Here is a 16,489-nt window from a genome sequence, read left to right on the forward strand (position 1 = left end):
CACCAATATAGAGGAGGCCACATCGGGTGCAGCGGATGCAATAGGTGATGTGTGTGGAGGTACAGGTGAACTTGTGGCGGATATGGAAGGATCCCTTGGGGCCTTGGAGGGAAGTGAGTGTGGAGGTGTGGGCGCAAGTTTTACATTTCCTGCGGTTGCAGGGGAAGGTGCCGGGGGTGGAGGTTGGGTTGATGGGGGGTGTGGATCTGACGAGGGAGTCACGAAGGGAGTGGTCCTTGCGGAACGCTGATAGGGGAGGGGAGGGAAATATATCCTTGGTGGTGGGGTCCATTTGGAGGTGGCGGAAATGGCGGCGGATGATACGTTGTATGCGGAGGTTGGTGGGGTGGTAGGTGAGAACCAGTGGGGTTCTGTCTTGGTGGCGGTTGGAGGAGCGGGGCTCAAGGGCGGAGGAGCGGGAAGTGGAGGAGATGCGGTGGAGGGCATCGTCGATCACGTCTGGGGGGAATCTGCGGTCCTTGAAGAAGGAGGCCATCTGGGCTGTGCGGTGTTGGAACTGGTCCTCCTGGGAGCAGATGCGGCGGAGACGAAGGAATTGGGAATATGGGATGGCGTTTTTACAGGGGGCAGGGTGGGAGGAGGTGTAGTCCAGGTAGCTGTGGGAGTCAGTCGGTTTATAATAGATGTCTGTGTTGAGTCGGTCACCCGAGATAGAGATGGAAAGGTCTAGGAAGGGGAGGGAGGAGTCTGAGACAGTCCAGCTGAATTTCAGGTTGGGATGGAAGGTGTTAGTAAAGTTGATGAACTGTTCAACCTCCTCGTGGGAGCACGAGGCAGCGCCGATACAGTCATCGATGTAGCGGAGGAAAAGGTGGGGGGTGGTGCCAGTGTAGTTGCGGAAGATGGACTGTTCCACATATCCTACAAAGAGGCAGGCATAGCTGGGGCCCATGCGGGTGCCCATGGCAACTCCTTTAGTTTGGAGGAAGTGGGAGGATTGAAAAGAGAAGTTATTCAGGGTGAGGACCAGTTCAGTCAGTCGAAGGAGGGTGTCAGTGGAAGGGTACTGGTTGGTGCGGCGGGAAAGGAAGAAGCGGAGGGCTTGGAGTCCTTCGTGATGGGGGATGGAGGTGTACAGGGACTGGATGTCCATAGTGAAAATAAGGCGTTGGGGACCGGGGAAGCGAAAATCCTGGAGGTGGTGGAGGGCGTGGGTGGTGTCCCGAACGTAGGTGGGGAGTTCTTGGACTAAAGGGGACAGGACCGTGTCGAGGTATTGGGAGATGAGTTCGGTGGGGCAGGAGCAGGCTGAGACAATGGGTCGGCCGGGGCAGGCAGGTTTGTGGATTTTGGGCAGGAGGTAGAAACGGGCGGTGCGGGGTTGTGGGACTATGAGGTTGGAGGCGGTGGATGGGAGATCCCCTGAGGTGATGAGGTCCTGGATGGTCTGGGAGATGATGGTTTGGTGGTGGGAGGTGGGGTCGTGGTCCAGGTCCTTGGACTCCTCCACCGGCAGAACATAACAACACGACGGCTGGAGGAGTAGCGCCTCATCTTCCACCTGGGAACCCTCCAACCACAAGGTATGAATTCAGATTTCTCCAGTTTCCTCATTTCCCCTCCCCCCACCTTGTCTCAGTCGGTTCCCTCAACTCAGCACCGCCCTCCTAACCTGCAATCCTCTTCCTGACCTCTCCGCCCCCACCCCACTCCGGCCTATCACCCTCACCTTGACCTCCTTCCACCTATCCCACCTCCATCGCCCCTCCCCCAAGTCCTTCCTCCCTACCTTTTATCTTAGCCTGCTTGGCTACTCTCTCTCATTCCTGATGAAGGGCTTATGCTCGAAACGTTGAATTCTCTATTCCTGAGATGCTGCCTGGCCTGCTGTGCTTTGACCAGCAACACATTTGCAGCTGTGATCTCCAGCATCTGCAGACCTCATTTTGTGCTCCAGGACAAAACAGTCTGCTTGACTGGCAATATATATTTACCACATTCAATTCCCCCACCACCAAGGAACAATAGCAATAATGTGTACTATCTACAAGAAGCACTAATGAAACTCATCAAGAGTTCTTAAACAACACCTCCAAGTCCACAACATCTACCATTACAAAACACAAAAGGCAGATGTGTGTGAATATCATTGCTTGGAAGCCCCATCCAAATCTCAGACCATTCTTTCATTATCACTGGATTAAACCCCTGATACTCCCTTCATCTCAACACTGTGGAAGCACCAACACATGATCTGAAGTAGTTCAAGACAGTGGCTCATCACCACCTCCTCGCCAAGATAAGGATGGGGAATAAATGTAATCTGGATTAGTGGTGCTGGAAAAGCACAGCAGTTCAGGCAGCATCCAAGGAGCAGTAAGATCGACGTTTCGGGCAAAAGCCCTTCATCAGGAATACAGGCAGAGTGCCTGAAGGGTGGAGAGATAAGTGAGAGGAAGGTAGGGGTGGAGAGAAAGTAGCATAGAGTACAATAGGTGAGTGGGGGAGGGGATGAAGGTGATAGGTCAGGGAGGAGGATGGAATGGATAGATGGCAAAGAAGATGGGCAGGTAGGACAAGTCATGGGGACAGTGCTGAGCTGGAGATTTGCAACTGAGATGAGGTAGGGGAAGGGGAAATGAGGAAACTGTTGAAGTCCACATTGATGCCCTGGGGTTGAAGTGTTCTGAGGTGGAAGATGAGGCGTTGTCCCTCCAGGCATCGGGTAGTGAGGAAGCAGCGGTGTAGGAGGCCCAGGACCTCCATGTCCTCAGCAGAGTAAGCGGGGGGGGGTTGAAATGTTGGGCCACAGGGCGATGTGCTTGATTGGTCCGGGTGTCCCAGAGATGTTCTCTAAACGCTCTGCTAGGAAGCATCCAGTCTCCCCAATGTAGAGAAGACCGCATCGGGCGCAACGGATACAATAAATGATATTGGCGCATGTGGAGGTAAAACCTTGATGGATGTGGAAGGCTCATTTAGGGCCTTGGATGGAGGCAAGGAAGGTGTGGGTGCAGGTTTTGCAATTCCTGCGGTGGCAGGGGAAGGTGCCAGGACAGGAGGGTGGGTTGTAGAGGGGCGTGGACCTGACCAGGTCATCACAGAGGGAATGGTCTTTGCGAAAGGTGGAAAGGGGTGGGGAGGGAAATATATCCCTGGTGGTGAGGTCCGTTTGGAGGTGGTGGAAATGTTGGCGGATGATTTGGTTTATGCGAAGGTTGGTAGAGTGGAAGGTGAGCACCGGGGGCATTCTGTCCTTGTTACGGTTGGAGGGGTGGGGTCTGAGGGCAGAGTTGCGGGATATGGACGAGATTCATTGCAGGGCATCTTTAACCACGTGGGAAGGGAAATTGCGGTGTCTAAAGGAGGCGGCCATCTGGTGTGTTCTGTGGTGGATCTGGTCCTCCTAGGAGCAGATATGGCAGAGGAATTGGGAATATGGGATGGCATTTTTGTAGGAGGTAGGGTGGGAAGAGGTGTAATCCAGGTAGCTGTGGGAGTCGGTGGGTTTGTAAAAAATGCTGGTGTCAAGTTGGTCGTCATTAATGGAGATGGAGAGGACCAGAAAGGGAAGGGAGGTGTCAGAGATGGTCCAGGTAAATTTAAGGTCAGCGTGGAATGTGTTGGTGAAGTTGATGAATTGCTCAATCTCCTTGCGGAAGCACGAGGTGGCGCCAATGCAGTAATCAATGTAGTGGAGGAAGAGGTGGGGAGTGGTGCCGGTGTAATTACAGAAGATGGACTATTCTATGTAGCCAAAGAGACAGGCATAGCTGGGGCCCATACAGGTGCGCATGGCTACCCTTTTGGTCTGGAGGAAGTGGGGGATTCAAAGGAGAAATTGTTAAGGGCGAGGACCAGTTCAGCCAAACGAATGAGAATGTCAGTGGAAGAGTACTGTTGGGGACGTTGGGAGAGGAAGAAATGGAGGCTTGGAGGCCCTGGTCATGGCGGACGGAGGTGTATAGGGACTGGATGTCCATGGTGAAGATAAGGCGTTGGGGGCCGGGGAAGCAGAGGGCTGCACGTTGCGAGGGTGAGAGGTTGGAGTGGGTGTTTTAGAGGGGTGGACAGGTTAAGGCGGTCAATGTCACGGCAGCAGTTGGCTATGAAGAGATCAAGGGCGGGTAAGAGGCCTCGCAGCCCTCCACTCCCCCCGCTCCAACCCCAACCTCACCATCAAACCAGCACACAAGGGAGGCACGGTGGTAGTTTTGCGCACCAATCTTTATATTGCTGATGCTAAACGCCAGCTCGCGGACACCTCCGCCTACTGCCCCCTTGACCATGACTCCACCTCCCACCACCAAACCATCATCTCCCAGACCATCCATACATCACCTTAGGGATCTCCCATCCACCGCCTCCAACCTCAGTCGCACAACCCCGCACCGCCCGTTTCTAACTCCTGCCCAAAATCCACAAACCTGACTGCCCCGGCCGACCCATTGTCTCAGCCTGCTCCTGCCCCACCGAAATCATTTCTGCATACCTTGACACGGTCTTGTCCCCTTTAGTCCAAGAACTCCCCACCTACGTTCGGGACACCACCCACGCCCTCCACCTCCTCCATGTTTTTCGTTTCCCCAGCCCCCAACACCTTATCTTCATCATTGACATCCAGTCCATATACACCTCCATCCCCCATCACGAAGGCCTCAAAGCCCTCCGCTTCTTCCTTTCCCGCCGAACCAACTAGTACCCTTCCACTGACACCCTCCTTCGACTGACTGAACTGGTCCTCACTCTGAACAACTTCTCTTTCCAATCCTCCCACTTCCTCCAAACCAAAGGAGTTGCCATGGGCACCCGCATGGGCCCCAGCTATGCCTGCCTCCTCGTAGGATATGTGGAACAGTCCATCTTCCGCAACTACACTGGCACAACCCCCCACCTTTTCCTCCGCTACATCGATGACTGTATCGGCGCTACCTCATGCTCCCACGAGGTTGAACAGTTCATCCACTTTACTAACACCTTCCATCCTGACCTCAAATTTACCTGGACCATCTCAAGCTCCTCCCTCCCCTTCCTAGACCTCTCCATTTCTATCTCGGACGACCGACTCAACGTTTACTATAAACTGACTGACTCCCACAGCTACCTAGATTACACCTCCTCCCATCCTGACACCTGTAAAAAATGCCATCCCATGTTCCCAATTCCTTTGCCTTCGCCGCATCTGCTCCCAGGAGGACCAATTCCAATACTGAACAACCCAGATAGCCTCCTTCTTCAAAGACCGCAATTTCCCCTGAGACGTGGTTGACGATGCTCTCCACCGCATCTCCTCCACTTCCCGCTCCTCCGCTCTTGAACCCCTCACCTCCAATCGCTACCAGGACAGAACTGCACTGGTCCTCACTTACCACCCCACCAACCTCCAGATACATCGTATCATCCTTCATCATTTCCACCACCTCCAAACAGACCCCACCACCAAGGATATATTTCCCTCCCAACCCCTATCAGCGTTCTGGAAAGACCACTCCCTCCGCGACTCCCTTGTCAGATCCACACATCCCCCACCAACCCAACCTCCACTCCTGGCACCTTCCCCTGCAACCGCAAGAAATGCAAAACTTGCGCCCACACCTCCCCCCTCACTTCCCTCCAAAGCCCCAAGGGATCCTTCCATATCCGTCACAAATTCACCTGTACCTCCACACACCTCATCTACTGCATCCGCTGCACCCGATGTGGCCTCCTATACATTAGGGAGACAGGCCGCCTACTTGCGGAACGTTTCAGAGAACACCTCTGGGACATCCGCACCAACCAACCCAACTGCCCTGTGGCTGAACACCAACTCCCCCTCTCACTCCGCCAAGGACATGCAGGTCCTTGGCCTTCTTCATGCCAGACCACGGCAACACAATGCCACGCCTGGAGGAAGAGTGCCTCATCTTCCGACTAGGAACCCTCCAACCACAAGGGATGAATGCAGATTTCTCCAGCTTCCTCATTTCCCACCCCCCCAGCTTTTCTCAGTCCCAACCCTCAGACTCAGCACCGCCTTCTTGACCTGCAATCTCCTTCCCGACCTCTCCGCCCCTACCCTCTCTCCCACCTATCACCCTCACCTTAACCTCCTTCCACCCATCGTATTCCCAACACTCCTCCCCACCTTTTATCTTAGCCTGCTTGGCACACCCTCCTCATTTCTGAAGGGCTTATGCCCAAAACGTCGATTCTCCTACTCCTTTGATGCTGCCTGACCTGCTGTGCTTTTCCAGCAACACATTTTCAAGCTCTGATCTCCAGCAGCTGCAGTCCTCACTTTCTTCCAGTCTATGTTTGAAAAGTTAAAATCCCCTACCATAACCACCATATTATTCTTACATAGCTGAGATCCCCTTGCAAGTTTGTTTCTCAATTTCCCTCTCACTATTAGGGCGGTGTACCATACGTCAGGAGCGTCTCAGAACTGACAGCCAGACTACTGCGACCCTTAGGACTCATAACAGCACACAGCCAACTTCCACACTCAGACAACAACTCACTAGAACAAAGGACCCAATAGCCAGCACGAGCCAAACTAATGTAGTTTATAAAATACCATGCAAGGACTGCACAAAACACTATATAGGACAAACAGGAAGACAGCTAACAATCCGCATCCATGAACATCAGCTAGCCACAAAACGACACGACCAGCTATCCCTAGTAGCCATACACTCAGACAACCAGGAACATGAATTTGACTGGGAAAACACTACCATCATAGGACAAGCCAGACAGAGAACAGCCAGGGAATTCCTAGAGGCATGGCATTCATCCACAAACTCCATTAACAGACACATGGACCTGGACCCCACATACAAACTACTACAGCTGAAACTGACACCCGGAAGCGGCAAGAACAAACCACTATAAATACCGGAAGAAACATCAAAGCAGCGCTTCACAGGAGGCTCCAATAGCACTGGTGATGTTCCCTAGCCAGGGAACGAAACGTTTGCAGCAAAAACTTCCAGCTCGGCGAACAGAACCACAACAACGGACACCCGAGCTACAAGTCTTCAACCAGACTTTAAAATTTTAAAGAAATGCTAATTTTTCTTGTCCTCCTGAAGAAATAGATGTGTTGTGCTTCCTTATCATCACATCATTAAAAATAAAAAACTGATAAGAACCAAATTACGACTACACATAAGGACCTATGTTTTGTCAATATTGCACTTGTCACAGTTTCTCAATTTACCAAGCTTGTTTGTGCCTTGGTGTGGCACTTTCTCCCAACTGAATAAGACAGGAGGAGTTGTAACACTACTATCATTTCTGCTCATCCAAAATAGCATCAATTTAGGACAAACTCAAAACGATTATCAACTGCAAAATTTTCAGTACATGAATGATTATTTTTAATTACTTTGCACTGGGTGAGGGAAGAAAGATGAAACCAAACATACTGTCCAATAAAATAATTTGATAAGCAAGCCTCAATTTGTTTTTAAAGCGTACGTTTTTGGATTGACTTCGTTTCCTTTCCTTGTGCAAACAAAACGAGCGAGAATGGTTTTGGTTTCATCTTAAACAGGCGCTGGCTGTACTATATGTACACGACAGGAGCTTGCCTTCTCAACATTAAAAGAAAGACAAGTGAAATCAATCATAAACGTTCTGGATCCCCAAGGATAGCGTCTTTTTTAAACGTGGAGAAAAACTTAGAGGAAATACACAAATGAAGCTACACGAACTTTGCACTGCCAACCTGGCAACTTTCGTAGTCTACACTTTAGGCAAATGCGCCCTCATAAAAAAAAGTAGCGCAGGATTCTTTTAAACTCGACACTGCAAAGCTCACCAGGTTAGAGCAACAAAGCGGTGAGAGACAGGAGGTTGCAGCTGATCAGAAAGCAGGCAGTCGGAGTGGGTAGCATTTACCACACCTGAGACACAGAAAGATAGCTTTAGAAGGAAAACCCAGTACAGGGTAAACACCGCCCCTGTTAGTGCAAGTTGGAGTTATTGTTTATTCATGGAGCGAACACAAGCCTGAACAGGCAAAACGCAATTTTAAAAGAAAATTGCCCACCTTTCACTTCTTCACTTGACGTCCAGTCCGGTCGCAGCTTCGGTTCAGACTAGAGCGCCAGCTCCTACTAACATTACGTCACCAACCGCTCCTCATTCCAAACGTGTTCCTGTCCATCCAGGGGATGTCAACCCCCCACCCCACACACAAACCAATCCGCGCAGGCGCAGTGCTGAAAAAGAGCACCGCTTCTTCAGGCTCCGCCCCCTCCCGCAGGCGCAGTGCTGAAGCGGCTCGTTGCTCTTTCCTCCCCCCTCCCCCATTCCTGGATCCGGGGTCTGCCTTGTCTTCCTTCTCCAAATTACAACATCCAGCGCTTTTCTTACTTGTCATCCAGTTTCGCGCTCAGTTTGTAATGTACTGTTTAACTAGAGGACCTAAGTGAGTATCTCAGACCCTGTCGACTTATATTTGTCGTTTTACTTTAACGCAGAACTAGTGATCGTCCAAGTCCCACTTTTCAATTTGCACTGGTGTTTGCTTTCATCTGCTTGACTCCATTCATTTGAAACCAGTCTCGCTCTTGGATTATTCATCCTGAAAACGTACACCATGTTTGTGCACATCCCATATTTTATTACTATTTTAGACCGTGTATAATATATTCATTCAGCGAAGGTTGGTATCATTGACAAAGTTGTCACACGTTGTCCATCCTAAATGACCTTATTTGTTAACTAAATATCTGGTCTGTGAATTTTTCCTCTCAATATGGCTTAGCTCCATTTTCTAGTTAAAGGTAAAATCTAGAAATGATATTCTAAAAATGATAAATTGTTTTAAAAGATAATAACAAAAATGTGATGAGAGTTGCATATAGGCCAGATCTGATGAGGATAGCTCATCCCTAAAGGCCATTTACAAACCAGATAGGTTTTTATGATTGATAGTGGTTACATGGTTGTTATTTTATTCTTGAATTCTTTATTTTAAAATAAAATTTCACCATTTGCTTTGTGGGATTCAAACCAATACTCCAGAACATTAGCCTGAGGTTCTGAATTACTAGATCAACCATTTTTACATTTAGCTTTACACTACTGCCTTTACCAACAACCCCCCCCCCATTAACATTTACCTGCTGAATATGTTTTTGGTGGGGAGAGAACATGTAATATGGTTAAGTGGTTAACTCATTGCTTCCCATCTCTTAATTTTGAGTTCAATTCACATCAATATTACTTTTATTTCTCCTTTTAATTTTCTCGTGGATATTTTTGATATTTCTCTCATTCTAGCATGTATTTGCAGAATATGTTGTGAGAAAAACAAAGGAAACTAAAGAACAATCCACTCAAAGTATTTATTGTAGGCAAACATTTTAAATATTAGGAACTATTGTTTAGGAATTAATGTATTAGGAAGGGAAGAAAGACACATTTTATAACCAAATGGTTGTACATTTGCGGCAAGTGTGTTTAAGTCATTATTATACCTGTATATGTCTTTTGACAAATTATGGAAAATTAGATATGAAATTAAGAAATGTTGGCTTTCCTGAACCTGATTTATGTTGTGATCTTAAGAGAGCTTCAACTTATTGTTTTACGGTTCTCCAGAGTATGAAGAAGAACTGGAAGCAAAGGATCAAGGATATTGAAACTTTGGCAAGCAATTATCAGAAAAACCCCATCAGCCAAACTTACAAACCAAAACTTTCAAAACCATGGCAACCATCATCAGTTTGGAAGTTGTTTCATCGTCAGCATCAAGCTTTCAATTTTGCCAAGAGTTGTAAGGAGGTAAAGTAAAATATATTACTGTATTTTAGAAATGTGAATTGAGATTCATTGTACAGTGAATAATATTTGGATTCCTAGGAATGAAATAAGTATTCTATGAATGACTGAAGTTTCTAGAAACCATAACCCCATTTGTTAGATCTGTATTTAAAAAACTAAATGCATCTATGTGAATGTTTGTTTTTTTTTCAATCAAACATCGAAATTTGTACATTGATTCAATTTATACTTATTCCCATTTCACGTACTTCCCTGAAGCTTTTGATTTTTTTCAACCATTTAGAACTGTACAAACGTTAGACTCCCATCACCCATCAAATGATTGCCTAATCCAACCTTAAAGTGTTGCAATCCTCTATTTATTGCCGCAATAAAGATGAAAGTACAGTAATTTGTACCGGTGTACCATGGTACAAATATTACCATTTTCTTGTAGATATCAATTTATGAACTGTCTATTAAATCCCATGCTCTTTTTATCACATAGTAACCAGCAGTGATAAAAGTCAAGTAACTTTCATTTCACTATTACCCTTAGTTTATGCATAATGCCTTGTTTATAAAATATCTTTCTGATCTATGAGCAAGGTAGTTATATTTTGTCCTTTGTTCAACTGCTCATAAACTCTTTCCAGAATATGTTATGTGGAAAGCAAAGGAAACTAAAAACAATCCACTCAAAGTATTCATTATAGGCAAACATTTTAAATATTAGGAGGTCTTGGTGAATTCATACCAATCCCAAACAGATTTTGCATTGCAATGTCATAGCTCTTCTAGTATGAGAAATTCATATGGTTAGAAATAGCTTAAGTGTTGTGTGTAGTTGCATTATGTCTGTTGAAAAGTGTCTGAGGGCCAGTTCCATTCTTAAAAGTGATTACTTTGAAATGGATTTTCCTTATTAGCTTAGGAATCATGAATTAGACCAATTCCTGACATTGCTTTACTGAGGTCTTAATTAAAGCACATGAACCAGGTCTTTTCATCCTGGGGAATTGAGGGTGAGCTGGAGTTTGACACTGCTGATTGCAGAATGAGCCTGAAATTGGAACAGAAGTAAATAGATGCTGAGACTGCGAGATGAGAAGCCTGCACCCATTCACTTGGACATCAGTCCAGTTTTTATACAAGACTGTTGGGCTCCCAAGCCACTTCATGCTTCTTAATACCCTTGTTACCTCCAAGACACCCGTGCCTCTCCGTAAATCTCCATACCAATGTACTCAATATCCACTCCGGATAGTACTCATGATTCCTGTAATAAAATTGGGAAGTCTTTGAAAAGCTCAAGAAATTAAATTAAATCATTAATTTAATCTCCAGACCGAAAGCAGCTCGTGTTAGAATCTCTTAAAACTGTCAAAAATGTAGCTCCAGGACTATCCATAAGAGCAGAGTGAGACCATTCAGCCCATCAAGTCTGCTGTGCTGGTTGATCTTGGCTGATAACTTTCTCAGTCTCGTTCTCCTGCCTTTTCCCAGTAACCTTTGATCTCCTTGTTAATCAAGAGCCCAAATTGTCTGTCTTGGAAACACTCAATGATTGGCCAGCAATTCCTTTGTCCAGATCATTAATATATAATAAGAATAGTTATGGTCCTAACCCTGACCCCTGTAGAAGTCCACTAGTCATGGCTGCCATTGCTGAAAAAGACCCCTTTATTCCTACTCTCTGCTTTGTGCCAGTCAGCTTGTCTTCTATTCATGCAAATATCTTGCTCAAAACACCATGGGCTCTTATCTTATTTATCAGCCTCCTGTATGGCACCTTATCAAAGGCTTTCAGGAAATCCAAATAGATTTATGTAACTTGCTCATTACCTCCTCAATACGTTGGATCAAATTTGTCAGGCATGACCTCCCCTCGATGAAGCCATGCTGACTCAGCTTTAAATTGCTGTGCATTTCCAAGATATCTACACACTCATCTTGAATAATGGACTCTTGGCCTGACATCGGTTGTTGTTAACCGGCCTATTAGTTCTTGACTTCTGCCTCCCTCTCTTCTTAAACAGAAGTGTTACATTCACCATTTTCCAGTTCTCTGGGACCCTTCCTGACTCTAGGCAATTCCTGAAAGATCACCACCAGTGCTTCCACAATCTCTGCAGCTGTCTGCTTCAAAACCATGTTGTTTTGGTCCATCTAGTCTGTGTGATTTATCTGCCTTCAGACCTTTCAGTTTCCCCAGCACCTTCTGGTTAGTGATGGCCAGTAAACTCCGTCTGCCCCCAACTCTCTTAATTGTCACCTATTTTGAAGACTGATGTAATGTACCTATTCCGTTTCCCCACTATTTCTTTGTTCCCCATTACTAGTTCTCCAGCCTCATTTTCCAGCAGTCCAATGTCCACGGTGCCTCTTTCTTATATATCTAGCTTACCTTCATTTCATCTTCTAATTTACTGCTTGTTTACTTGACCTCTGCTGAGTTTTAAAGTCTTCCCAACCTTCTAGCTTCTCACTGATCTTCACCACATTGTATGCTTTTACTTTTACTTTAATGTTGTCCCTGATTATACAGAATCATAGAATCCTGTCAATGTGGAAGCAGGCCATTCAGCCCATTGAGCCCACACTGACCTCAACTCCTCTGAGGACCACAAACTGACCGGCATGGGCTTTACAAACTTACCTGCCTTTGATGAAAATTGCAATCTCTGGGAAGTACACAGTTCAGACAGACATTAAGCATTTTAATGAGATGTCACTTTCACAGAGAGTGTCAGGTTGCAACCTGCCACACTTTCCATTAAGCAATTCACTTTGCCATTTTCAGTGACATGTGTTTGCATCATTCTGGCACAGTAATAATATTTGTGCCATTGAGTCAGTGGATTTTCTTTCAAATCACAGTCCATAAACCTAAGCATGTAGTCCAGGGTGAAAGTTCAGTGCAACACTCAAGGAGGCTCTGCTGCTTTTCAAATGAAACGCTAAACTGTGATTCTGTCTGCCATCTTATATGTGTGCAGAACAGCCTGTGCCACTTTTCAACCAAGAGAATTGAAGGTCTGCTTTCATGGTGAATATTCATCCCTCTACTAGTATCATTAAATACCAATTATCATGTTACTTTTCTCCTTGCTGCTCAGGGGAGCTTCCTGTGAGCAAATTGGTTATTGTATTGTATTTGTGAAGTGTTTATATTTTGAAAGTACTTCATGAGCTGTTAAGTGTTTGGTGACATCCTCGTGCAACTTTTGTTATGTGCGTGTGTTTCTGTCTTTAGCTTTTGTTTGTTGAAGTGGTCCCTTTAGGATTACTTTGTTGATTTTTTGCTGCCAAATCAGCTCTGGAAATAACACCTAAGCCAATTATTAATTTTTTTTCTACTTCAATGGCTTAGTAGAAAGTTGCATCTTTAGTAGAATGCACTCATGAAAATTAATTTGTAGACATTGATCTAGTTTGTGTCTATTTGAAAGACACAACTCATTGGAATTGGAAGTTCTAATTGCCATTGCTATGCTACACACACAACAGTTTTCCAGTGTGCCGGATAGATTCTTATTCTTCTGCTATATTTGGGTATTTGTAAGAGAACTCCTTGGTTGATAATACTCTGCTCTGAAATTTTATCAGAAGGTTTTAATCAGATGTCAAGAGCAAAATAAAAACAAAGTTATTTGGATCAATGAACATCTTTGACAGAGAATAATCATTTCAGCCAATGTACAAGTAAAATACTATGTGAAAAATTACCTAAAACAGGTCAGTAAGAATTATTTGAAATTAAGTTTTCCTGTAAAAACAATCACATTGAGAGATGCAGTGACACTAGGCATTTAAATTGACAGGGGCTGACACCACATAACAACTCCCTCTTTACCCAACTTTTTCTCCCATCATCTCATTTTCAGTTTTAAGAACAGCCGCTGGTCAACCAAAGGATGCATGTTCATACTTGGTAATGGGGATGAAACATCAATTAGTGAATCTTTTGTATTGTGTGGTTACTTGTGAGGAATGGTAATGATGGTACCTTGAGAGGTTGCGTGTATCCCATTTTCATGGATAGAAACTCTGGTCAGGATTTTTCCTAATGGCTTTAGGACCTCACTGCCAAGCCTATATGGGCATCAGATGTACGAGAAACTCTCACTCATCTGTGATTTTTTTTCCCCAAATTAGCCAGTTAGACGCTAGAGGGTAGTCATGTCAATCAATTAAGGACACAGGGCAAGCTCTGAAACCAGAGCCAATGGAAGACACCCCAGATTAGAGTGAACAGCAGGCTGACTTCTCAGGTAACTGAGTGAGAGTTTATTCCAAGGTGAAAGTTCCAACTCTCTTAACTATTTTGACTTACTCTTTTTTAAAAATGGTTCCAGCAGCTGGCCCAATACAGTGGTGGAGGAAGAGGGATGTGAACCACATTAAAAGTGGGTTGTAATTGTAGAGTCCAGCATTAAAGAATGGCCACTAAGCCTGCTGGAAGTGGGAGGTCACCAGGAAGCTGCCTCCAGATTGCTGTACTATTCCTTAGACATAACATGGGAGATGTAGTCAGCCTCTGACAGTAGTGCTTAAAGGCCCATAAACAGTTTTTTGGTTGTCTTCCATTTGCAGGTGGCAAGCTATAATCTCAGCTCTTGTGGGCTGACACACACACACACACACACACACACACACACACACACACACACACACACACACACACACCCTAATCATTTCCCTCAGTCCGGAACATACATCTCCACACAAATAGTCCAGCTACCAAACAGAACTGTACAGCAACCAAAACATAATACCATTGCAATAGTTTAGTAAACATCAGGCAAAATATATATGTGTGCCTAAGTTCTGTTTACTTTGAACTTTTATTTTAAAGGATGTTCATGTATTTGGTTTGGAGAATGAAAATGATAAGAAGGAGACTGGACATGGTCAACGAATTTACCTTGTCACAACATACACCGAGCTATGGTTTTATTATCAGTAAGTGAGTATATAATGCTAATAATCCTAATAAAGGTGATTCATGTGGATTTTCAGTGTTAGGGGAATTTTAAACTTTGCGCCCACACCTCCTCCCTTACTTCTCTCCAAGGCCCGTAGGGATCCTTCCATATCCACCACAAATTCACCTGTACCTCCACACACATCATCTATTGCATCCGCTGCACCCGATGTGGCCTCCTCTATATTGGGGAGACAGGCCGCCTACTTGCAGAATGCTTCAGGGAACACCCCTGGGACGCCCGAACCAACCAACCCAACCACCCCGTGGCTCAACACTTCACTGCTCCACTGAAGACATGCAGGTCCTTGGACTCCTCCATCGCCAGAACATAACAACACGACGGTTGGAGGAAGAGCGCCTCATCTTCCGCCTGGGAACCCTCCAGCCACAAGGGATGAACTCGGATTTCTCCAGTTTCCTCATTTCCCCTCCCCCCACCTTGTCTCAGTCGATTCCCTTGAACTCAGCACCGCCCTCCTAACCTGCAATCCTCTTCCTGACCTCTCCGCCCCCACCCCACTCCGGCCTATCACCCTCACCTTGACCTCCTTCCACCTATCACATCTCCATCGTCCCTCACCCGGGTCCCTCCTCCCTACCTTTTATCTTAGCCTGCCTGGCACCCTCTCCTCATTCCTGATGAAGGGCTCTGGCCCGAAACGTCGAATTTCCTGTTCCTTGGATGCTGCCTAACCTGCTGTGCTTTAACCAGCAACACATTTTCAGCTCTGATCTCCAGCATCTGCAGACCTCACGTTTTACTCGAATTTTAAACTTTGCCTATGGGGCCTGTAAGTGTGACCACTGCTCCACAGGTGGGTTTGCAGGTGGGGGAAACCAGCAAAGTTCTGCGGGTGCCCTTCCTGCCACTTTTCCATCCACCCTCACCTCCAATGATTTTATTGTAGAGCAGGTGCTGTTTATTTGGGCACATTTCAGAAATCTGCATGATTGGTGTTTAAAATGTTTTGGAATTTTAAGTACGCATTCTATGTAGAGCAACTTGAGTTTCTGAAAACCTACGCTGTGTTTATTTTAAAAAGAAACTAGAATTGGGCCCCGGCTTCAAACTTGCCATCAGCTCTAAGGCGAATTAATCAATAGAATATGTGTTAACTGTGCTCATTTGCAGGCCCTCGAGAAATTTATGAAAACATAAGCTGGGTGTTTTAGGTGCAAGAGTAAAAAAATGTTTGCATTTTGAAAGGTTTTAAGTTTTGTTTTATATATTACCCATAAACTAATTTAATCTGGCTAGAAAATAGTTTTGTAAAGTCCTTTTTGAATATTGGTAGAAAATAAACATTTTGTCAAAGTCTTTTGCCTTGCACCCATCAGAACACTTCTCAAGAATACCAATATCAGAGCAAAACCCCAAACTGTAAGCTGTATAAGCGGACGGTATTGATGCATGATTGATAGAAGCATTGTCACTGTGATTTTGGCTGTTAAAGATGATTGACAGTTGACTGTCAGGCTTTCTTTAGATTTTAAACTAGATAGGATGACTCGGTTTGGTCACGGCGTTGCCCTAAGAAATGAATAAACAAATGGCTGTCACCTATTGTGTTAACTTCAAACAGATGAGTGCATTGCGTGCTGTTTTTTTGCAAAGAGTATGTATATTAATAAATGTAGCTTTCTTCATATTCTAATCTGCCATCTGTGAGCCCAGCTGAAATCCATGAATTGATTTCACTGTAATTCTTTGCACATTCAGGATTATCCTATAAAAGTTGTCTAATCACCAAAATACAGCCAATGCTTGGCAATGTGTCG

The 16,489-nt window shown here is 45.5% G+C and overlaps 2 protein-coding genes across 7 annotated transcripts in view; one reads left to right on the plus strand and one right to left on the minus strand.

The window, feature by feature from the left end:
* casp3b (caspase 3, apoptosis-related cysteine peptidase b) overlaps positions 1-8,151 on the minus strand; it is a 39,733-nt gene extending 31,582 nt beyond the window's left edge. For both annotated transcript variants that reach the window (XM_060835236.1, XM_060835228.1), the window contains exon 1: positions 8,000-8,151. The gene's annotated coding sequence lies outside the window, so the exon portion shown is untranslated. The remainder of the gene's footprint in view (positions 1-7,999) is intronic.
* Positions 8,152-8,264: 113 nt separating this feature from the next.
* Positions 8,265-16,489, plus strand: part of primpol (primase and polymerase (DNA-directed)) — a 36,627-nt gene continuing 28,402 nt past the window's right edge. For 2 of the 5 annotated variants that reach the window (XM_060835265.1, XM_060835247.1), the window contains exons 1-3: positions 8,265-8,380; positions 9,559-9,741; positions 14,579-14,685. In XM_060835265.1, the coding sequence (XP_060691248.1) occupies positions 9,562-9,741; positions 14,579-14,685 (287 nt within the window). In that variant the 5' untranslated portion in view covers positions 8,265-8,380; positions 9,559-9,561. Of the gene's footprint in view, positions 8,381-8,532; positions 8,618-9,558; positions 9,742-14,578; positions 14,690-16,489 lie in introns of those variants that run through there. The other 3 variants (XM_060835254.1, XM_060835262.1, XM_060835266.1) reach the window with 3 other exon arrangements.

The sequence above is a fragment of the Hemiscyllium ocellatum genome, chromosome 2 (genome assembly GCF_020745735.1).
Source record: "Hemiscyllium ocellatum isolate sHemOce1 chromosome 2, sHemOce1.pat.X.cur, whole genome shotgun sequence".
Taxonomy (NCBI): Eukaryota; Metazoa; Chordata; class Chondrichthyes; order Orectolobiformes; family Hemiscylliidae; genus Hemiscyllium; species Hemiscyllium ocellatum.